This window comes from Capricornis sumatraensis, chromosome 6 (assembly GCF_032405125.1).
Source record: "Capricornis sumatraensis isolate serow.1 chromosome 6, serow.2, whole genome shotgun sequence".
NCBI classification, from domain to species: Eukaryota; Metazoa; Chordata; class Mammalia; order Artiodactyla; family Bovidae; genus Capricornis; species Capricornis sumatraensis.
In genome coordinates, this window is record NC_091074.1 from 95,141,739 (window position 1) to 95,162,013 (window position 20,275).

General features: G+C 42.1%; 1 protein-coding gene across 1 annotated transcript in view; it reads left to right on the plus strand.

Moving 5' to 3' along the window:
* ROR2 (receptor tyrosine kinase like orphan receptor 2) overlaps positions 1–20,275 on the plus strand; it is a 242,174-nt gene that overhangs the window by 199,024 nt on the left and 22,875 nt on the right. Inside the window, exons 3-4 of the mRNA XM_068974478.1 lie at positions 6,903–7,190; positions 7,980–8,010. Of these exons, the coding sequence (XP_068830579.1) occupies positions 6,903–7,190; positions 7,980–8,010 (319 nt within the window). The remainder of the gene's footprint in view (positions 1–6,902; positions 7,191–7,979; positions 8,011–20,275) is intronic.

Genomic DNA, 20,275 nt, shown 5'->3' on the forward strand with positions numbered 1-20,275 from the left:
TTAATATTGAATAGGAAGCAAGAGGAGATATGGGCAGTATGAATTTTGGAAGCTAAAAGGCTGCATTATTGTTATTTGAAGAAAATAATATCTGCAAAGAAAATCTAAGACGATCAACTCAGAAACTATCATAACTAAAGTAGTTCAGTAAAGTGGCAAGGTAAAAGAAAAATACACACAGGGACAGAATATTGGCCTATCAGTGATGTCCATGTCCTAATCCCTGAACCTGGAAATGTGTCACGTTATTTCACAGGGACTGTGCAGATGGAACTCAGTTCAGGATTTTGATATGGAAATGATCCTGGATGATCCATATGGCCCAATGTAATCATAGAGGTCCTTGTAAGACAGGAAGGTCAGAGCCACTTGTTGGAGATGTTGATAATGGAAACAGAAGTTAGAGTGATATAAGGAAGGCACCATGAGCCAGGGCATGCAGGTGGGCTCCAAAAGCTGGGAAAGGCAAGAAGACTCTCCCAGAGCCTGCAGAAGAAATAGCATCCTGCCAACACCTTGATTTTTGGACTTCTGACCTGCAGAACTGTGTGACAGTGTATTTGTGTTGTGTTACACTACTAAGTTTGTGCTAATGTGTTACAGCAAAAGTAGGAAATTTGTACAATATGTGGAAATCTAATAGTTTTCCCATAATAAATGCACTTATCTCTCCATCAACATCCCAATTTTTAAGTGGAAGTTATTAGGATGATTCTAAATTGAATCTGAAAGAGAAGTAGCCTTGAAATTAAGAAATATGCCCCCCAAAGTAACATTTGTTATTCTTGATGTCAAAATGTATTTCAATCATCTTAATGTAAAAACAAAAAGATGTTGCCATAGCAGCAGGCCAAGATCAGTGGTGTTAGGGGTAAGGTTAGCAATGAATAGAGGCTGTTTTGATGGGAGAATACCCTTTGCAGAGGTAACTTTCTGGCACAGAATTGACCCATGAGAAATAGAAAAGATCCGAGGACAAGAGGTTCTTGGCTGATTGCACGATGAGGGATCAGTTGGATGGATGTGTTTTAGGAAAAGAAAGGGACACCCCCCTTCAAAGTAGGGGAAAGTATAGGTAGGGAGAGAACTTTGAGCCAGAATCAAGAACCAGAAGCCTTGATGCTGCTGCTGCTGCTGCTGAGTCGCTTCAGTCGTATCCGACTCTGTGCGACCCCACAGACGGCAGCCTACTAGGCTCCCCCATCCCTGGGATTCTCTGGAACACTGGAGTGGGTACCATGGGTATAAATTAGATTTTCTTCATTATTTGTTTTTGTGATTTCTTCCTGAGGGCTCATTATTATTCTTGAGGGAGCTATGAATGTATGAAGTTGCTGTGTTATCCACCCATGGTTTTGGTCTCTGAGTTTCCCATAGAGCATAAAGGAGGCTGATTTCAGGCCTGGGTTGGGACATGGATGATATCTGTGGAGATCCTTCCTTTTGTCCATTCCCAGCTGGACAGGCCTTTTAAATGCTGTTGTACTTGGAACTCCCCAGATGTAGGTGCTGGTCACTTAGGAGCATTCTTTCCGGTCCCAGCATCCCTTACAGCGACGCTTTCAGTATTGTTTCTGGTCAGCTTTAAGTTCATTCTTGGATGGGTTTTGTTTTTCACTTCCCTCAGCCCTTCAAAGCAGGATTCTTGGTCTAGGCTGCACACTTAGAGCTTTAGACAAATTCCTAGGCACTCAGTTGCATGATGCACAGGTGGATATTTTTATCAGCTTCCAGGTGACCCCAGTGTGAAGTCATCGTTGAACCCCACTGGTTTAGATGGTATAGAATGGAGAAGAGTTGTCAAGAACTCCACATGTCGACTAGATCACTTCACTAGTTTCCCCTTCATTTTCTGTAAATTGAGGAAGCTGTGCCTTCAGGAGTGAGTGTTCGTGTGGTCGAGAGTGAAGAGGATCCATATAAATTGGGCACCTCAGGGTGGGAGAAAATCAGAGGAATTCTTACCCTAGGTCTGAGCAAAGGTGAGGGTGATGGCTAGTACTTTTGAAAGGATGCTTCCAGGAGTGTGGCCCTCTTCCCGTTTGCCTGACATCTCCACCTCCCCTCTACCTGCTTTTACCTGGTTTGTTCACCTGGTCTCACCATGCCCATCCCTCTTCAGGAGACATTTCCTGACCTAGGGATTACATTTGTAATGTTATGCAGCTATCAATACTTTCTAGTTCCAGACATTTTCATCACCCCCAAAGGGAGACCCTATACTCATTTAGAGTTACTCCTTAAATTCCCCTTCCCCAGCTGCTGGCAACTACTAATCTGTTTTCTGTCTCTGGATTTACCTATTATGGATATTTCATAAACAGATATAATCAAGAAAAATTGATATAATTTATCAATTATAAACTGATAAACAGAAATAATCAAGAGTGCTTTAAAGATTAAATCAACTGTCTAAGGTGCTTGAATCCAGCACAAATGGATTTCTCCAGCCCTTGTTAGCTAGAGTTGATTAAACATCAAAAAGGGAAATACTGGCACCATCCCTGGTTAAGCCATCTGACTTGTGTACAGGAAATCCCTTACATACAGATGAGTTCTGTTCCTAGAGCGTGCTCATAAGTCCAATTCATTCATGAGTCCAAAAAAGTTAGCCTAGGTACCCAACTAATACAACCGGCTATATAATACTGTATAATACTGTACTGTAATAGGTTTATAATATTTTCTATATAAATAATACATAAAAACAAATAAGCACAAAAAATAAAGAAAACATTTTCAACCTTACAGTATGGTACCTGGAAAAGTACAGTAGTACCAGCTACATCACCACTGTTTCTGCACTTGCTTCCAGACATCCTGGGCTTGAAATAAAGATAATACTACTGTACTCTATACAGTTCTACACAGTAAAGTACACAAAAGCGCAGCCACTTGTAGAGGATGCACGCATGTGACAGTGTATGCCAGATACGTGAACTAACTTACATGATTAGACATGCGAATGCACGTTCAAATCTTTGAAAGTTTGAAACTTGAAGGTTCCAATGTAGGGGACTTACTGTAGCTGGTTTCACAGTGCCCCACCTGGTGGGTCAGGGTTAACATCACACTCTCTGTGCCCACATGAAAGGCAAACCAAGAAGGAGGTCATTTTCCCTATTCTGCATTTCTCAGAAAAAGAGCCTTTCTGGAAGAAAGACTAGGTCTAAACCACCATCAATTATCAATCAGGGGTATAGGAGAAGCTGTTCACTGGAGCAGAGAAGGATTTCAGGTTTTTGTACTCCTTCAATGTGAAAAAAACAAGATATTCTTGAAAAGAAGACCATGAGAGTCTGTATATAGAGTAATTGGACACTCTCAAACTCTCCCCAGGTTTCCTTCTATAAGTTGTACAAAAGGAACCCTCTCCTTAACTTTCTCCTCTGAGTGGTTCTCTCCCTTTCTTCTCTTTCTTGACTAATATTTTTTTTTCCACATTGAAGAAGATCCTCCTATATCTTTCAAGATATTTAGATGGTCAGTGGAGGTGTCCCAAGTTGATGTATGCAAATACCCTAAACATTGAGGAAGGTGGTGGCAGAATTGCTTTTAAGCCAGTCCTCCAAATAGATGACTCAGTCTTAGGCCTCAACAGCACCCCACTCCAGTACTCTTGCCTGGAAAATCCCATGGATGGAGGAGCCTGGTAGGCTGTAGTCCATGGGGTCGCTAAGTCAGACACAACTGAGCGACTTCACTTTCACATTTCGCTTTCATGCATTGGAGAAGGAAATGGCAACCCACTCCAGTGTTCTTGCCTGGAGAATCCCAGGGACAGGGGAGCCTGGTGGGCTGTCGTCTATGGGGTCGCACAGAGTTGGACACGACTGAAATGACTTAGCAATAGGCCTCAGAACCCTAGGCCTGCTCCTTTTAGATTTTTGCTAGTCAGCTTGGAGACACAGATTCTTACACTCCTGTGTCTGTGTCTCCCAGGAAGCCATGAAGTGTCAAAGGCCTTTGGAAAAACTGTCATCAGTGTAGAGATGAGAATTATAATTAAACTTGTACCAGAAAGAAGAGATCATGGTGATTTTAATCTAATATGTCATTTGCTATTTTAAGTTATGATTTGATGACTATTTTATATGCCCTACTGTGCTTTTTAGTGTTATGAGACCTTAATGAAACATTTGAATCTTAAACAACTTGTAACTACTTGGGTTCTGGCCAGAACGCAGTGAAACGATGTGTTTGCTATAATCTGGGCAGCCCAGATTATACCATAGCAACTGCTTCGGACTGTCAGATCAGATCTCATTTTGTTTTCAAAAATGCAGGATCTAGTGCAGGAGCCTCAGCAGGAATGCAAGTCTCCCCAAGTTGAGCCTGTGTGGTTAGTGAACAACCATGACATCCAGAATGTTACCTGCTTGATTTAGCCTCTTTCCAGGGTTTTTTCATTAACATTTCAGTTACCTTCCGGCTTTGTGTCATCATTAAGAATTATCTTGTACAACTTAATTCACTGCATTAAAACGGGGTTGGCTAGCAGAAAATAAAGGTTGAACCTAATAATGTTGTTAATAATAATCACAAATAGTAATCAACATTCAGAAAACTAAGATCATGGCATCTGGTCCTGTCACTTCATGGCAAATAGATGGGGGAAACAGTGGAAACAGTGTCAGACTTTATTTTGGGGGGCTCCAAAATCACTGCAGATGGTGATTGCAACCATGAAATTAAAAGACGCTTACTCCTTGGAAGGAAAGTTATGACCAACCTAGACAGCATATTCAAAACCAGAGACATTACTTTGCGAACAAAGGCCCGTCTAGTCAAGGCCATGGTTTTTCCAGTGGTCAGTTTTCCAGATGTGACAGTTGAACTCTGAAGAAAGCTGAGCACCAAAGAATTGATGCTTTTGAACTGTGGTGTTGGAGAAGACTCTTGAGAGTCCCCTGGACTGCAAAGAGTTCCAACCAGTCCATTCTAAAGGAGATCAGTCCTGGGTGTTCACTGGAAGGACTGATGCTAAGGCTGAAACTCCAATACTTTGGCCACCTCATGTGAAGAGTTGACTCGCTGGAAAAGACCCTGATACTGGGAGGGATTGGGGGCAGGAGGAGAAGGGGACGACAGAGGATGAGATGGCTGGATGGCATCACTGACTCGATGGACATGAGTTTGAGCGAACTCCGGGAGTTGGTGATGGACAGGGAGGCCTGGTGTGCTGCAATTCACGGGGGTTGCAAAGAGTCGGACACGACTGAGCAACTGAACTGAACTGAACTGAATCAGCACTGGTTAGTGACACCTCTCTACACAGATATCTACCCACTCTCTCTTGTGAAGGGAAACTATCTTCATCTTGAAATTCACATCTTCCTGCCTCTTTCAGCTTCTTCCTATCTCCTTTACCCAGCCTGTGAAACTTATCCCCAGGGTCCACTAGAAATCCTATAATTTTTCATCCAGTTAAATTAGTAATATAGATATGTGCCATCTTTCCATCTTTTACTTCATTAAATAAAACAAAAAAGAGACCAGCCAGAAATCAGGAGAAAAGATGTAGAACAGTGCTACCCTTTATAGTCTTTTTCAGATTGCTCTGATGTCTTAGTTTGTCTGCAGTGATCTCATCTCCTGATGATTGATTGTCTTGTCTCTCTAGCCTTAGTGGGTTTTTTGGTGTTATGGAATTTTAGTGTGCATGTTTATCTTAACAGAGAGGATCCCTCCAGCCCCTGACTAACAGCATGTGTACACACACACACATGCACAAATCCCTCCCAAGTGCTGTCTGTTTCACTTCCTCTTGTTCCCCATGGTTTGTGTCACTAGCTGAGAGCTCCTGACTGTGATTGAATGGGGCCCCACATTCCAGGGCAGCATTTCCAGCCCCACTTGCTCTGTATTTCGGGTACCTTTAGGGTCTGTTTTCCCTTTTGAATTTGAACCTGGGATGGTTTCTTCCTGCTTTTGCCCTGGGTGCAGTGGGACAGAGCCTTCAGCAACACTCAGCCTTGTTATTTTTGTTCTGTTCAGACCAATGATTTGCTTGTTTGTGAGGATATCTCTGTTCTGTCACACACTTTCTTCTTCTCATTTCCTTATTGTGGCTTGTGCTTGATGGTGTGGTAGGAAAGAGGATGGACTTTCTGAGCATGAATTTGCTTAGTAAATTAGTGAGGTTAGATTAGATTTAATGCTTGCAGAGAGAATGTGATCCTCATTATTTGCAGATTCTGTAGTTTCAAGTTTACTTATAACCTAAAATGTGTTTATAATCCCAGAATCAATTCTCACAGCCTCCATAGACAGTCAGAATTTTGAATTGCTGATGCACATGTTCCCTGATGAGCTTGTACAAAGTAACACTCTGTCTAAGGCCCCAGCTCATACTGTAAACAAATGTCCTCCATGGTCTGTTTAGTCCCATGTATTTGCATTGTTGTGCTTTTTGTTGGTGATTGGCTATTTAAAATGCTCCCAATAATGGTGCTGAAGTGCTGTCTGGTGCCGTAAACACAAGATGTGCCTTAGGGTGAAAGCATGTGTATTAGATAAGCTTCTTTCAGACCAAGTTATAGGGCTATTGGTTGTGAGCTCAATGTTAATGAATCAACAGTACTTATTAAATAAAGTGACTTTAAACTGAAGCACACTAAAACCAGGTTCTTTATTGATCAGTTGGTGAGAATGCTGTGAGCAGAGGCAATCAGGAACCTAACCCTGTGTTTCTTCAGGAGCAGCCCATTCCCTATTTGCTCCTTCAGTGTTGGAGGCAACATTCTAGAATATAATTACCCCCATTAAGCCAATAAGGAGAGTGGAAGATTTGTATGTGACAGTCAGAACCTCCCCCAAGCAGTTCCTAGAAGGTGCCCCAGGGAGCCCTTTCTCCCTGTTCTCACTGACATTTGCTCTTCTCTGATTCTTCTCCTTTGCAGGGTACTTTCTGAATTTTCTGGAGCCAGTTAACAATATCACCATAGTCCAAGGCCAGACAGCGATTCTGCACTGCAAGGTGGCTGGAAACCCGCCACCCAGTGTGCGGTGGCTGAAAAACGACGCCCCAGTGGTGCAGGAGCCGCGGCGCGTCATCATCCGCAAGACGGAATATGGTTCCCGGCTGCGGATCCAGGACCTGGACACGACGGACACCGGCTACTACCAGTGCGTGGCCACCAATGGGGTGAAGACCATCAGTGCCACCGGCGTCCTGTTTGTGCGACTCGGTGAGTGGGCACAGCCCCTGGCACATTGCTTATCAAATAGGAAGGTCCCCAGCCACTGAGCACAGATTAATTTGCAGTTTGAAACTGAACACACACAGGCAACAGAGAGGAAATCAATAAAACCCTTCCCCGAGGCCTTTCTCATTGTGCATTAGGTCCCCAGCTTAACCTGTTACCCATTTACTAGTAATAAAAGAAAATAGACGCAGATGGAGGGGTCTATAAACCTGGAGTGCAGAAAATAATGCCAGACATGTTGTGTGTCAGGAGGTCACCCCCACGGGGGAGGCCCAGGCGATCCAGACAGGTACCCACCCACCCACGGAAACCCCACCCAGCCCAGAGGATGGGTGGGGAACAGAAGGTGAGGACGATTCTGTACTCTTGTGCTTATCACAGGTGGCACAAAGCAATCAACTGGCAGACAGAAATGTATCCCTTTCATCCTAGTAATGAGGAGGTCCCTACAATGCCCTAGTCATTTTGTCACCAGTGAGTAAGACAGATTTTGTGAGTCAAGTTTGGATGAGAAGAAAGAAAAGACAGCAAAAATCCCCAAAACATCTCCCTATGTTTCTGCATCAACAGAGAGCACCCCTTCCATCCTCAGTGGTTTTTGCCATCCCTGGCATATAATCTTGGGCATTGGCAGAGCTGGAGGCTGAAGATGGCTCACCACAAATGAGCACCCTGGGCTGCGGTTGCCTTTACCACGGGCCAGATTGGAAAAAAAATTTATTCCAGATCATGAAGTATTAATAACTTGTCTTTTTTTTTTTTTCCTTTTAGGTCCAACACATAGCCCAAATCATAACTTTCAGTAAGTATCTGCTTTCCTCAAACCATTTTCTCATTCTCTGTGGGCTTCCGTTATGTAAGAATCCAGGCTATAAATTGGGCAAACATATGTCTTTGCTGAATTTGCTAGAAGTTGGCTAGACTTCACACAGGGATGGCAATGTGCTTGCTTTGGGCTGGAAAATGGTTGTATTTTCCATGTTGAGGGAAAAAGCCATAAAAACATTGATAGTTGCTTTCAGAGATTATGACCTTACAGGACAACGGGAGGCAGAGAAAGTGTACCGACCATTCTGCTGGGGCTGCCGGGACCCTGATGTCCCAAGAACATTTGAAACAGGGAAGTGAGTTGCGTGCATGCTAAGTCACTTCAGTCCTGTCCAACTCTTTGCAACCCCATGGACTATAGCCTGCCAGGCTCCTCTCTCCATGGGATTCGCCAGGCAAGAATACTGGAGTGGATTGCCATGCCCTCCTCCAGGGGATCTTCCCAACCCAGGGATCGAACCCATGTCTCTTACATCTCCTGCATTGACAGGTGGGTTCTTTACCACTAGTGCCACCTGGAAAGCCCAAACAAGGGAGGTAGTTACCTTGAAATCTCAGCACCACCCATAACTGCATCACCAGCTACAGTCTATGAAATGTATGCTCATGGAGCCTTGGGAACCCTCCACCATGAGGTAGGGGTAGGGGGTTCTCAGACCCACTTTAGAGATGAGGAGACTGAGGCTCAGAATCTGGCTCACTGGTCTTCACCTAGCAGTGGGCAAGTTCTGGCTGTGAACTCAGGCCTCTCTTTTGCTTATGCTGCATCTTTTCTCCTGTGGACCTCACAGGTCCATGAGAATCACTCTTTTCAGCCCCTGTGTTTGAGGTTAGCAGTGGCTGTGGATTCCTCATTTCCTGGACAGGCCGTTGCTTCATCTCCCAAAGTTCTGAGCAGTGGCACAGACACTGTGTAGGGCAGCCAAGCAGTGTCTGCTTATCCGTGTCCCCCTGCAGCCTCATAAACACTGGCCATTGCACTGAGGTAGGGAAACACACCGTCTCACTTTTGTTCACTTTTTCACATAAATTAATATTGAACTTGACATGTTTAATTAACAGTGTCAGTGTGTTTAACATTTCCCTGATGGTCTTTCTCCTGCTCTCTGTCTGTGGGAATTCCTGTTGTTTCCCACATCCACAGTGGCCACTTTGTTAGGCTGGTGGACAGTTTCTCTAGGGGAGAGTCTGGGGAGGAGGGCAGGCAGGGACACAGGATGCACCTCTCATAAGAGAAAACCTGCGAGTGGCGGGTGGATGGGGGAGGGCACAAAGGTCACATCCCTGCCACCCATCCCATGAGGACCCATGTCTCTTATCTTCCAAGATGATTCTCACATCCATTCATTTCTGCTGCTTGGAAGGAGGAAAACTGACACTGACTGCTTTGTTCTCCCTTTCTGTCACCAGTGAGGCCGTGATAGACATTTCCTAGCTTATGGTGCTTCTTTGTCAGCAGGTTCTGCATAGTCTTTGCCCATGATCCTCACATTGTTTGTTTCTTAATTATTTTTAATAATTATGTCTTATTTCTTGCTGGCGAGGATGTAGAGGACAAGGAATCCTCCTACACTGCTGGTGGGAATGTAAATTGGTCCAACCACTATGGAGAACAGTGTGGAGATTCCTTAAAAACCTAAGAACAGGTACCATATCATTCTGCAATCCCACTCCTGGGTGTATATTCAGAGAAAACCATAATTTGAAAAAGACACCTGCACCCCTATGTTCATAGCAGCACTATTTGCAATAGCCAAGACATGGAAGGAGCCTAAATGTCCACTGATAGATGAAGATGTGTGGTATATATACCATGGAATTACTCAGCTGTAAAAATAAATGAAGCAATGTCATTTCCAGCAACATGGATGAACCTAGAGATTATCATATTCAGTGAAGTAATTCTGAAAAAGACAAATACCAAATGATATCATTGATATGTGAAACCTAAAAAGATGATACAAATGAACTTGTTTACATAAAGAATAGACTTATGATTATCAAAGTGGATAATGAGGTAGAGAGGGGAGAGATAAATTAGGAGTTTCAGATTAACAGATATACACTGCTGCTGCTGCTAAGTCGCTTCAGTCGTATCCGACTCTGTGCGACCCCATAGACGGCATTCCACCAAGCTCCCCTGTCCCTGGGATTCTCCAGGCAAGAACACTGGAGTGGGTTGCCATTTCCTTGTCCAATGCATGAAAGTGAAAAGTGAAAGTGAAGTCACTAAGTCGTGTCCAACTCTTAGTGACCCCATGGACTGCAGCCTACCAGGCCCCTCCGTCCATGGGCTTTTCCAGGCAAGAGTACCGGAGTGGGGTGTGATTGCCTTCTCCAAGATATACACTAATATATATATAATAGGTAAACAAGGCCCTAATGTATAGCACGAGGAACTATACTCGATATTTTGTAATAATCTATAAGGGAAAAGAATCTGAAAACATAATGTGTTTGTGTAACTGAATTGCTTTGCTGAACACTCTTGAGAGTCCCTTGGACTGCAAGGAGATCCAACCAGCCCATTCTGAAGGAGATCAACCCTGGGATTTCTTTGAAAGGAATGATGCTAAAGCTGAAACTCTAGTACTTTGGCCACCTCATGCGAAGAGTTGACTCATTGGAAAAGACTCTGATGCTGGGCGGGATTGGGGGCAGGAGGAGAAGGGGACGACAGAGGATGAGATGGCTGGATGGCATCACTGACTCGATGGACATGAATCTGAGTGAACTCTGGGAGTTGGTGATGGACAGGGAGGCCTGGCATGCTGTGATACATGGGGTCGCAAAGAGTTGGACACGACTGAGCGACTGAACTGAACTGAACACTTGAAAATTACACAAATTGTAAATTAAGTATATTTCAATAAGAAAGAAGTAATTAAAACATTGAAAAAATAAAAATCACAGAAACTGATGACAAAAATTAATGTCTTATTCCTTGATTAAGTAGAAGTTAATATTTTTCTGTCATTTATTAATAATTGCCAGTAATTATTAGGTGTTTATGTTATCTTGTAAAGAACACACTAATTTCCTTGAAGAATTCCCATGTTATTTTGATTAGAATTGCAATGAATTTTTAGACAAAATTTGGTTGAAAATTAATGTCTAAATCAAATTGTCCTATCAAGGACCACTTTCTTTGGGTTTTAAGACAATTCTTTTCCATGACATCTTATTATGAAAAATTCACCACATGAAAAAGTAGAAAGAATTTTACGGTGGACATCCAATCCATATACCTGCCAATGAGATCCTGCCATTTACATTTTACTGTGCTAGCCTGTTTTTACATACATTTCCATTCATCAGTCATCTAATTTTCTATCCACTTCAATAAGTTGCAGATATTTGTACACTTATCCTGAAATATTTACATACCATTATGGATTATGATATCACTTAGAAATATTATGGGAATCACTAACAAGAGTTCAACATCTGTGTACTTACTATTCTCATCTCTTCTTTTTGAATTAAACTTGCATACAATGAAATGCACAGATCTTATGTATTCTATTAATAAGCTCCAAAAATGAGAAAACCTCTGCACTCTAAACCCTTATACAGGCACAGAACATTCCTATTATTCTGGAAAGTTCCATGATGCAACTTCTTAATCACTACTCCGCCACCCCAGGTAATGTTTATCCTGACTTTTTTTCTACCATGAGCTAAGTTTACATGTTTTAGAACTGCATAGAAATGAAATCCTATAGCACGTAGACACTTGAACCTGGTTTCCTTCAGTTCAGTTCAGTTCAGTCGCTCAGCAGTGTCTGACTCTTTGCGACCCCATGAACTGCAGCACTCCAGGCCTCCCTGTCCATCACCAACTCCCAGAGTCCACCCAAACCCATGTCCATCGAGTCGGTGATGCCATGCAGCCATCTCATCCTCTGTCGTCCCCTTCTCCTCCTGCCCTCAATGTTTCCCAACAGCAGGGTCTTTTCAAATGAGTCAGCTCTTCACATCAGGTGGCCAAAATATTGGAGTTTCAGGTTCAAACTCAGTACTTCCAATGAACACCCAGGACTGATCTCCTTTAGAATAGACTGGTTCAATCTCCTTGAAGTCCAAGGGACTCTCAAGAGTCTTCTCCAACACCACAGTTCAAAAACATCAATTCTTTGGCGCTCAGCTTTCTTTATAGTCCAACTCTCACATCAATACATGACTACTGGAAAAACCATGGCCTTGACTAGATGAACCTTTGTTGGCAAAGTAATATCTCTGCTCTTTAATATGCTGTCTAGGTTGGGCATAACTTTCCTTCCAAGGAGTAAGCGTCTTTTAATTTCATGGTTGCAGTCACCATCTGCAGTGATTTTGGAGCCCCAAAAAATAAAGTCAGCCATTGTTTCCACTGTTTCTCCATCTATTTGCCATGAAGCGATGGGACCAGATGCCATGATCTTCGTTTTCTGAATGTTGAGCTTTAAGCCAACTTTTCACTCTCCTCTTTCACTTTCATCAAGAGGCTCTTTAGTTCTTCACTTTCTGCCATCAGGGTGGTGTCATCTGCATATCTGAGGTTATTGATATTTCTCCCGGCAATCTTGATTCCAGCTTGTGCTTCTTCCAGCCCTGCATTTCTCAGGATGTACTCTGCATAGAAGTTAAATAAGCAGGGTGACAAGATACAGCCTTGTTGTACTCCTTTTCCTATTTGGAACCAGTCTGTTGTTCCATGTCCAGTTTTAACTGTTGCTTCCTGACCTGCATACAGGTTTCTCAGGAGGCAGGTCAGGTGGTCTGGTATCCCCATCTCCTTCAGAATTTTCCACAGTTTATTGTGATCCACACAGTCAAAGGCTTTAACATAATCAATAAAGCAGAAGCAGATGATTTTCTGGAACTCTTTTGCTTTTTCGACGATCCAGCAAATGTTGGCAATTTGATCTCTGGTTCCTCTGCCTTTTCTAAAACCAGCTTGAACATCTGGAAGTTCACAGCTGACATATTGCTGAAGCCTGGCTTGGAGAATTTTGAGCATTACTTTACTAGCTTGTGAGATGAGTGCCATTGTGTGGTAGTTTGAGCATTCTTTGGCATTGCCTTTCTTTGGAATTGGAATGAAAACTGACCTTTTCCAGTCCTGTGGCCACTGCTGAGTTTTCCAAATTTGCTGGCATACTGAATGCAGCACTTTCATAGCATCATCTTTCAGAATTTGAAATAGCTCAACTGGAATTCCATCACCTCCACTTGCTTTGTTCGCAGTGATGCTTCCTAAGGCCCACTTGACTGCACATTCCAGGATGTCTGACTCTAGATGAGTGATCACACTATTGTGATTATCTGGGTCATGGAGATCTTTTTTGTACAGTTCTTCTGTGTATTCTTGCCACCTCTTCTTAATATCTTCTGCTTCTCTTAGGTCCATACCATTTCTGTACTTCATTGAGCCCATCTTTACATGAAATGTTCCCTTGGTATCTCTATTTTTCTTGAAGAGATCGCTAGTCTTTCCCATTCTGTTGTTTTCCTCTATTTCTTTGTATTGATCGCTGAGGAAGGCTTTCTTATCTCTCCTTGCTATTCTTTGGAACTCTACATTCAAATGGGTATATCTTTCCTTTTCCCCTTTGCTTTTCGCTTCTCTTCTTTTCACAGCTATGTGTAAGGCCTCCTCAGACAGCCATTTTGCTTTTTTGCATTTCTTTTTCTTGGGGATGGTCTTGCTCCCTGTTTCCTCTATAGTGTCATGAACCTCCATCTATAGTTCATCAGGCACTCTGTCTATCAGATCTAGTCCCTTAAATCTATTTCTCACTTCCACTGTATAATCATAAGGGATTTGATTTAGGTCATACCTGAATGGTCCAGTGGTTGTCCCCACTTTCTTCAATTTCAGTCTGAATTTGGCAATAAGGAGTTCATGATCTGAGCCACAGTCAGCTCCCGGTCTTGTTTTTGCTGACTGTGTAGAGCTTCTCCATCTTTGGCTGCAAAGAATATAATCAATATGATTTTGGTGTTGACCATCTGGTGATGTCCATGTGTAGAGTCTTCTCTTGTGTTGTTGGAAGAAGGTGTTTGCTATGACCAGTGTGTTCTCTTGGCAAAACTCTATTAGCCTTTGCCCTGCTTCATTCTGTATCCAAGGCCAAGTTTGCCTGTTATTCTAGGTATTTCTTGACTTCCTACTTTTGTATTCCAGTCCCCTATAATGAAAAGGACATCTTTTTTGGTGTTAGTTCTAAAAGGTCTTGTAGGTCTTCATAGAACCGTTCAACCTCAGCTTCTTCAGTGTTTCTGGTTGGGGCATAGACTTGGTGATATTGAATGGTTTGCTTGGAAATGAACAGAGATCATTCCGTCATTTTTGAGATTGCATCCAAGTACTGCATTTTGGACTGTTTTGTTGACTATGATGGTTACTCCATTTCTTCTGAAGGATTCCTGCCCACATTAGTGGATATAATGGTCATGTGAGTTGAATGTCAGGTGGTCTACTTGACGTAATATTCTCAAAATTGTCTATGCGATACATGTTTTGGTAGACAGCTGCTTTTTATTGCTGAAAGGCATTCCCTTGTGTGACTATTTCATTTGATTTATCCATTTTTCTGTTGATGGACACTTGAGAAGACTGCATCTTTTCATGTTGATGAATATTTTCATTTATTTTAGATAAGTTTCCAGAGGTCAAGTTGATGAATATTTTCATCTCTGTTAGATAAGTTTCCAGAAGTCAAAGTGCTGACTTATCAGATATGTATATGCTGAGTTTTGTAAGAAATACTAGACATTTTCCTAAGGTAGTTGTACCACTTTGTACTCCCACCGCCAGGTAGGAGAATTCTGTTTGCTTCAATGTTTGCCAGCATTTGATTTGGTTGGTCTTTCTGTAATAAATTGAGCCATTTTTATGTGTATGTAGTGCTTTCAGTGATCTTTATGTCATTCTGACTTCTTGAAAAAGTAATTTCTTTATTAGTCATTTTAAATTTTCAAACAAATGCATTTAAAAGAATGAAGTTTCCTCTGAATATCATTTTGGCTCTATCTTTTTCCCCTCCAGTTATATGAGCTTTTGTTTTTTGTTGTCTTCTGACTTTTGTTGTATTATTATCAGTGAATTTGCAATGTATTTTACAGTTGGTATTGGTGAAGACTTTATTTGTAGTAAACTATTGCTAGTAAAGTAATGCTCAAAATTCTGCAAGCTTCAGTAATATGTGAACCGTGAACTTCCAGATATTCAACCGGTAAAGGCAGAGGAACCAGAGATCAAGTTGCCAACATCAGATGGATCATCAAAAAAGCAAAAGAGTTCCAGAAAAACATCTATTTCTGCTTTATTGACTATGCCAAAGCCTTTGACTGTGTGGATCACAATAAACTGTGGAAAATTCTGAAAGAGATGGGAATACCATCTGACCACCTGACCTGCCTCTTGTGAAACCTGTGTGCAGGTCAGGAAGCAACAGTTAAAACTGGACATGGAACAACAGACTGGTTCCAAATAGGGAAAGGAGTACGTCAAGGCTGTATCTTGTCACCCTGCTTATTTAACTTCTATGCAGAGTACATCCTGAGAAACGCTGGGCTGGAAGAAGCACAAGCTGGAATCAAGATTGCCGGGAGAAATATCAATAACCTCAGATATGCAGATGACACCACCCTGATGGCAGAAAGTGAAGAAGAACTAAAGAGCCTCTTGATGAAAGTGAAAGAGGAGAGTGAAAAGTTGGCTTAAAGCTCAACATTCAGAAAACGAAGATCATGGCATCTGGTCCCATCACTTCATGGCAAATAGATGGGGAAACAGTGGAAACAGTGTTAGACTTTATTTTTGGGCTCCAAAATCACTGCAGAAGGTGATTGCAGCCATGAAATTAAAAGATGTTTACTCCTTAGAAAAAAAGTTATGCCCAACCTAGACAGCATATTAAAAAGCAGAGACATTACTTTGAGAACAAAGGTCCTTCTAGTCAAGGGTATGGTTTTTCCAATAGTCATGTATGGATGTGAGAATTGGACTATAAAGAAAGCTGAGCACTGAAGAACTGATGCTTTTGAATTGTGGTGTTGGAGAAGACTCTTGAAAGTCCCTTGGACTGCAAGGAGATCAAACCAGTCCATTCTAAAGGAGATCAGCCCTGGGTATTCTTGGAAGGACTGGTGCTGAAGCTGAAACTCCAATACTTTGGCCACCTGATACAAAGAATTGACTCATTGGAAAAGACTCTGATGCTGGGAGGGATTGGGGGCAGGAGGAGAAGGGGATGACAGAGGATGAGATGGCTGGATGCCATCACCGACTTGATGGACATGAGTTTGGGTGAACTCCGGGAGTTGGTGATGGACAGGGAGGCCTGGCGTGCTGCAATTCATGGGGTCACAAAGAGTCGGACACGACTGAGCGACTGAACTGAACGTAACTGAACTGATTGTTCTCTAGTCGGTAAGTTGTATCTGACTCTTGCAGTCCCATGAACTGTAGCCTGCCAGGCTCCTCGGTCCATAGGATTCTCCAGGCAAGCATACTGGAGTGGGTTGCCAGTTCCTTCTCCGAGGTATGACAAGATTGTCTTCAAAAGTAATAAAGAATTTCATAGTCCCACTGGCAAAGCATAAGCTCTTATTTTCTTGTTTCCTTATGTTTCCCAGCACATGGTATTATCATCACTCAAAACTGTGCCAATGTCTTGGGTCACAGTGGTAATTTATAGTAGTTTTACATTAGAATTCACCAGTAAATATTGAAGTTGATCATATTTGTATTGGTTTAATAATCATTGGATTGCCAATTTAAATACAATCTATTTACCTTATTTATGGATTCAATAGTTGCAAATTTTCTTACTCAGTTAAATTTCTTCGTAACCTCTAAATTAATAATCGGGATGTTTTCATGCTCACTCATGGATATGTACAGAGCAGTGAAAACTTTGAGTTGCCCAATGCATGTATTCGCAGCTGAGGCCTGCCATCTTGTTTCAGCTGTCCTACTGTGCACACACATCCTTTTTTGAGTCTGTTTACATTTTGTGCTTTTTATTGGTGCTTTTGCTGTTTAGAGTGGCCCCAATACAGCATGAAGTGCTTTCTTCTTTTCCTAAGCACCAGAAGGCTGTGATGTGCCTTAAGGAGGAAATACATTAGATAAGCGTCATTTAGGCATGAGTTAAGTGCTGTTGGCTGAGAGCTCATTATTATTGAATCATTAACCACATTAAATAAGACGTCTTTAAACAGAAACACTCATAAAACAAGGTTATGTATTGACTGGTTGATGAAAGTGTTATGATCACAGACTTGTGGAAAACTCTCTCTCTATTTGCCTTAGGGACAATGGCTCAGTATTTACTAGTTCAGTGTTCGTGGTGACTTTATAGGAAATAACCATCATAGATAACCAGAATCAACCGTATTTTGTCCATTTTCATTGGGATATTTGTTTTTCCTTATTGCTTTGTAAGAGTTTAAAGTTATAATTTTACATAATTCCTACTTCATCTAGGATTGATTTTTATGCTGGTATAAGCCAGGGTTCTACCATCATGTTTTCCTGTCTTAATGGTCTACTGCCTTGGGACCATATAATGAATAGCCCTGTCTGTAATCATTAAATTTAATATCACTTCTGTCATCTGTGAAATTTCTATACATGTAGATCTGCTTCTAGATTCTGATCTAGTAGCTTTTGTGCCTGGAATAAATACCACAATGTTCTAACATTATATCTTCATTCCGTATGTAGAGAAATATCCTCACTAATTGCTGTGGATTAAATTGTGCTCCCCTCCACCAAATTCAGATATTGAAGCGTTAATCCCCCTTCATGTGACTGTAATGGAGACAGCATCTTAAAGGATGTTATTAAGGTTAAATGAGGTCATAAGGCTGAGGCTCTGACCTAACAGGACTTGTGTCTTTATAGGAAGAGGAAGAAACATTAGAGATCTCTGTCTCTTTTCTCTGCCACGTGGGGACACAGTGAGAAGGTAGCCGTCCTTCTCACTGGGAACTGAAAACTGGGAACTAAATAGGGTGACAGTCTAATAGTGAACTTCTCAGTCTCTAGAACTGTGAGAAATCAGTGTGTATTGTTTAAGCGTCCCAGTTTGTGTATTTTGTTATGGCAGCCTGAGCTGGCTAATCTAGCTACCTCAGCTCAGCTGGTAAAGAATCCACCTGCAATGCTGGAGACCTGGGTTCGATCCCTGGGTTGGGAAGATTCCCCTGGAGAAGGGAATGGCTAGCCACTCCAGTATTCTGGCCTGGAGAATTCCATGGACATGTGACATGGGGTCGCAAAGAGTCAGACACGACTGAGTGACTTCCACTATTACTATACCAGTTCTTCTAAATTATCTTGACTGTTAACTTTTATTCTTCCATCTCAATTTTACCAGTTTGTATTTTTATCAGAATTGCTTGGCGGTTTGATTTTGGCAGTTACTTTTTCAGACACAGAGGTGATTATGTAGTTTTCTGCTTTCAACGTATTAATATGATGTTATATAACAGAGTTCCTATTATTGAGTAACTACAGTTCTAGATTGAAATCCATTCGGTCAGAATGACATATTCTTTTAATATGCTACTGAGTTGATCTGCTCACTTTGTATTGGCAGATGACCCTCTATTTGGATACATCATGGTCGAAGGCAGTTGTCTTTTTGTGGCCACTATTCTTTTCTTCCCATTGACTGTGAATATGTTTAACCTTCTTTATAATATCTCTGCAGCTTAACCAAAACAAAGACAAAAAACTGAGGGAACATCAGTAGGCTTAAAACAGAATTATCCATGTTCTCCATTTTTGTCTCTGGAATATCTGTAGCTTTTCTGTGACTATTCTCTTGGGCCCTTCCCTGAGAAAACGCACAGCAATTAGAGCTCTTTTGCTGTTGGTCGGCTGGCATATCCTGTACCGGCAAATGGAGAACTGAGATGGTGAATAATCAGATAGCCCTGGTTGATCCCTGTGTATAGCATGTCTCCATTGGGGCACGCTGGTACTGAACCGTGAACAAGGATGATCCCCTCCGGGCTCAACACTCTCTTCCCTGGGCCACTGCCCTCACACATCCACACACACGGACACCAGCAGTTGACTGGACATCAGTCTGTGTGTGTTGAAGGAGGTGAGGGGTGAGGTGGAAATCCTCAGAGGTTAAGGGATTTATTACCATCAAAACATTGTTTTCCTTCCATCCATTTGAAGGGAGGGTGAGGCGGGTATGTATATGGAGAACAAAGGCTTTAAGAACAGGCTGTTTCTCCACAGATGTAGGTTCAAAGACTGGGTGATTATAGCTTACTCAGGTAGCAGTTTTGGTAATGCAAGGGGATTAATGTGAGGCTGCGTGTCTCACATTTCATGTGTGGGTTTCACTTCTCTCTCCTCTTTTAAAAAGTGCTTTATTTTCATGATGATAGACGCATACATGCAGTGCTGGGGTAGCCTAGTGATACTGAAGTCAGCTGATGGGGTAGCAGGACAGTGGTCCAGGGGGTACTCCCCAAAGCCTGAGCTTCGGGGCTTTCATGTTTCCTGTGTTGGTCGTCCTGGGCCACCCTGAGGATGGCCCACAAGTATGTGCACGCATAATGTGCTTCACTAAACATCTGCTTAAAGGAAAGTGTGTTGTTCTTTTTGAACAATTAAACGCTATGTTAATTATGGGCCGCTGGGAAATCATTCTCCTTGAGGCCATGTCCTGAGCACTTATTGCTTCATAACCTCCAGATAATTCCAAGCTTCAGCCATTCTCCGCTCATATGCTCATGACCCTGGCGTCTCCATTTCCAAATCTGATTTATCTCTTTATCTCAGGCCCCCCAGTTTGGCCCCATCGTGGGCCTCTCCAGGGGGATGATTCACAGGCACCTCACAATTTGCCTGTCTAAACAGAACTCAGCCATTTTGTACTCAGAGTCCTTCCATTGCTATTTTGGGGAAGTTGTCATAAGCCTAGTTCAAACTTTATCCTAATTACAAGAAAATAGCACTATTAAAAAAAAACAAACAAAACCCTGAAACTGCCAACTGACTAGCCCGTAATTTAAAAAAACCTGAAACTGCCAACTGACTAGCCAGTAATTTAAAAATGACTTCAGGAGAAACCAAGCTGCCTTACTAACAAGTTGGTAAAAGTAAACTAACTCAGACAAAAGGCTAACGTTTAGCATTTGATGTTAAATTCATAAACCACCAACTAATCAAATTGAGGGCTTCCCTGGTGGCTCAGATGGTAAAAAATTTGCCTGCAATG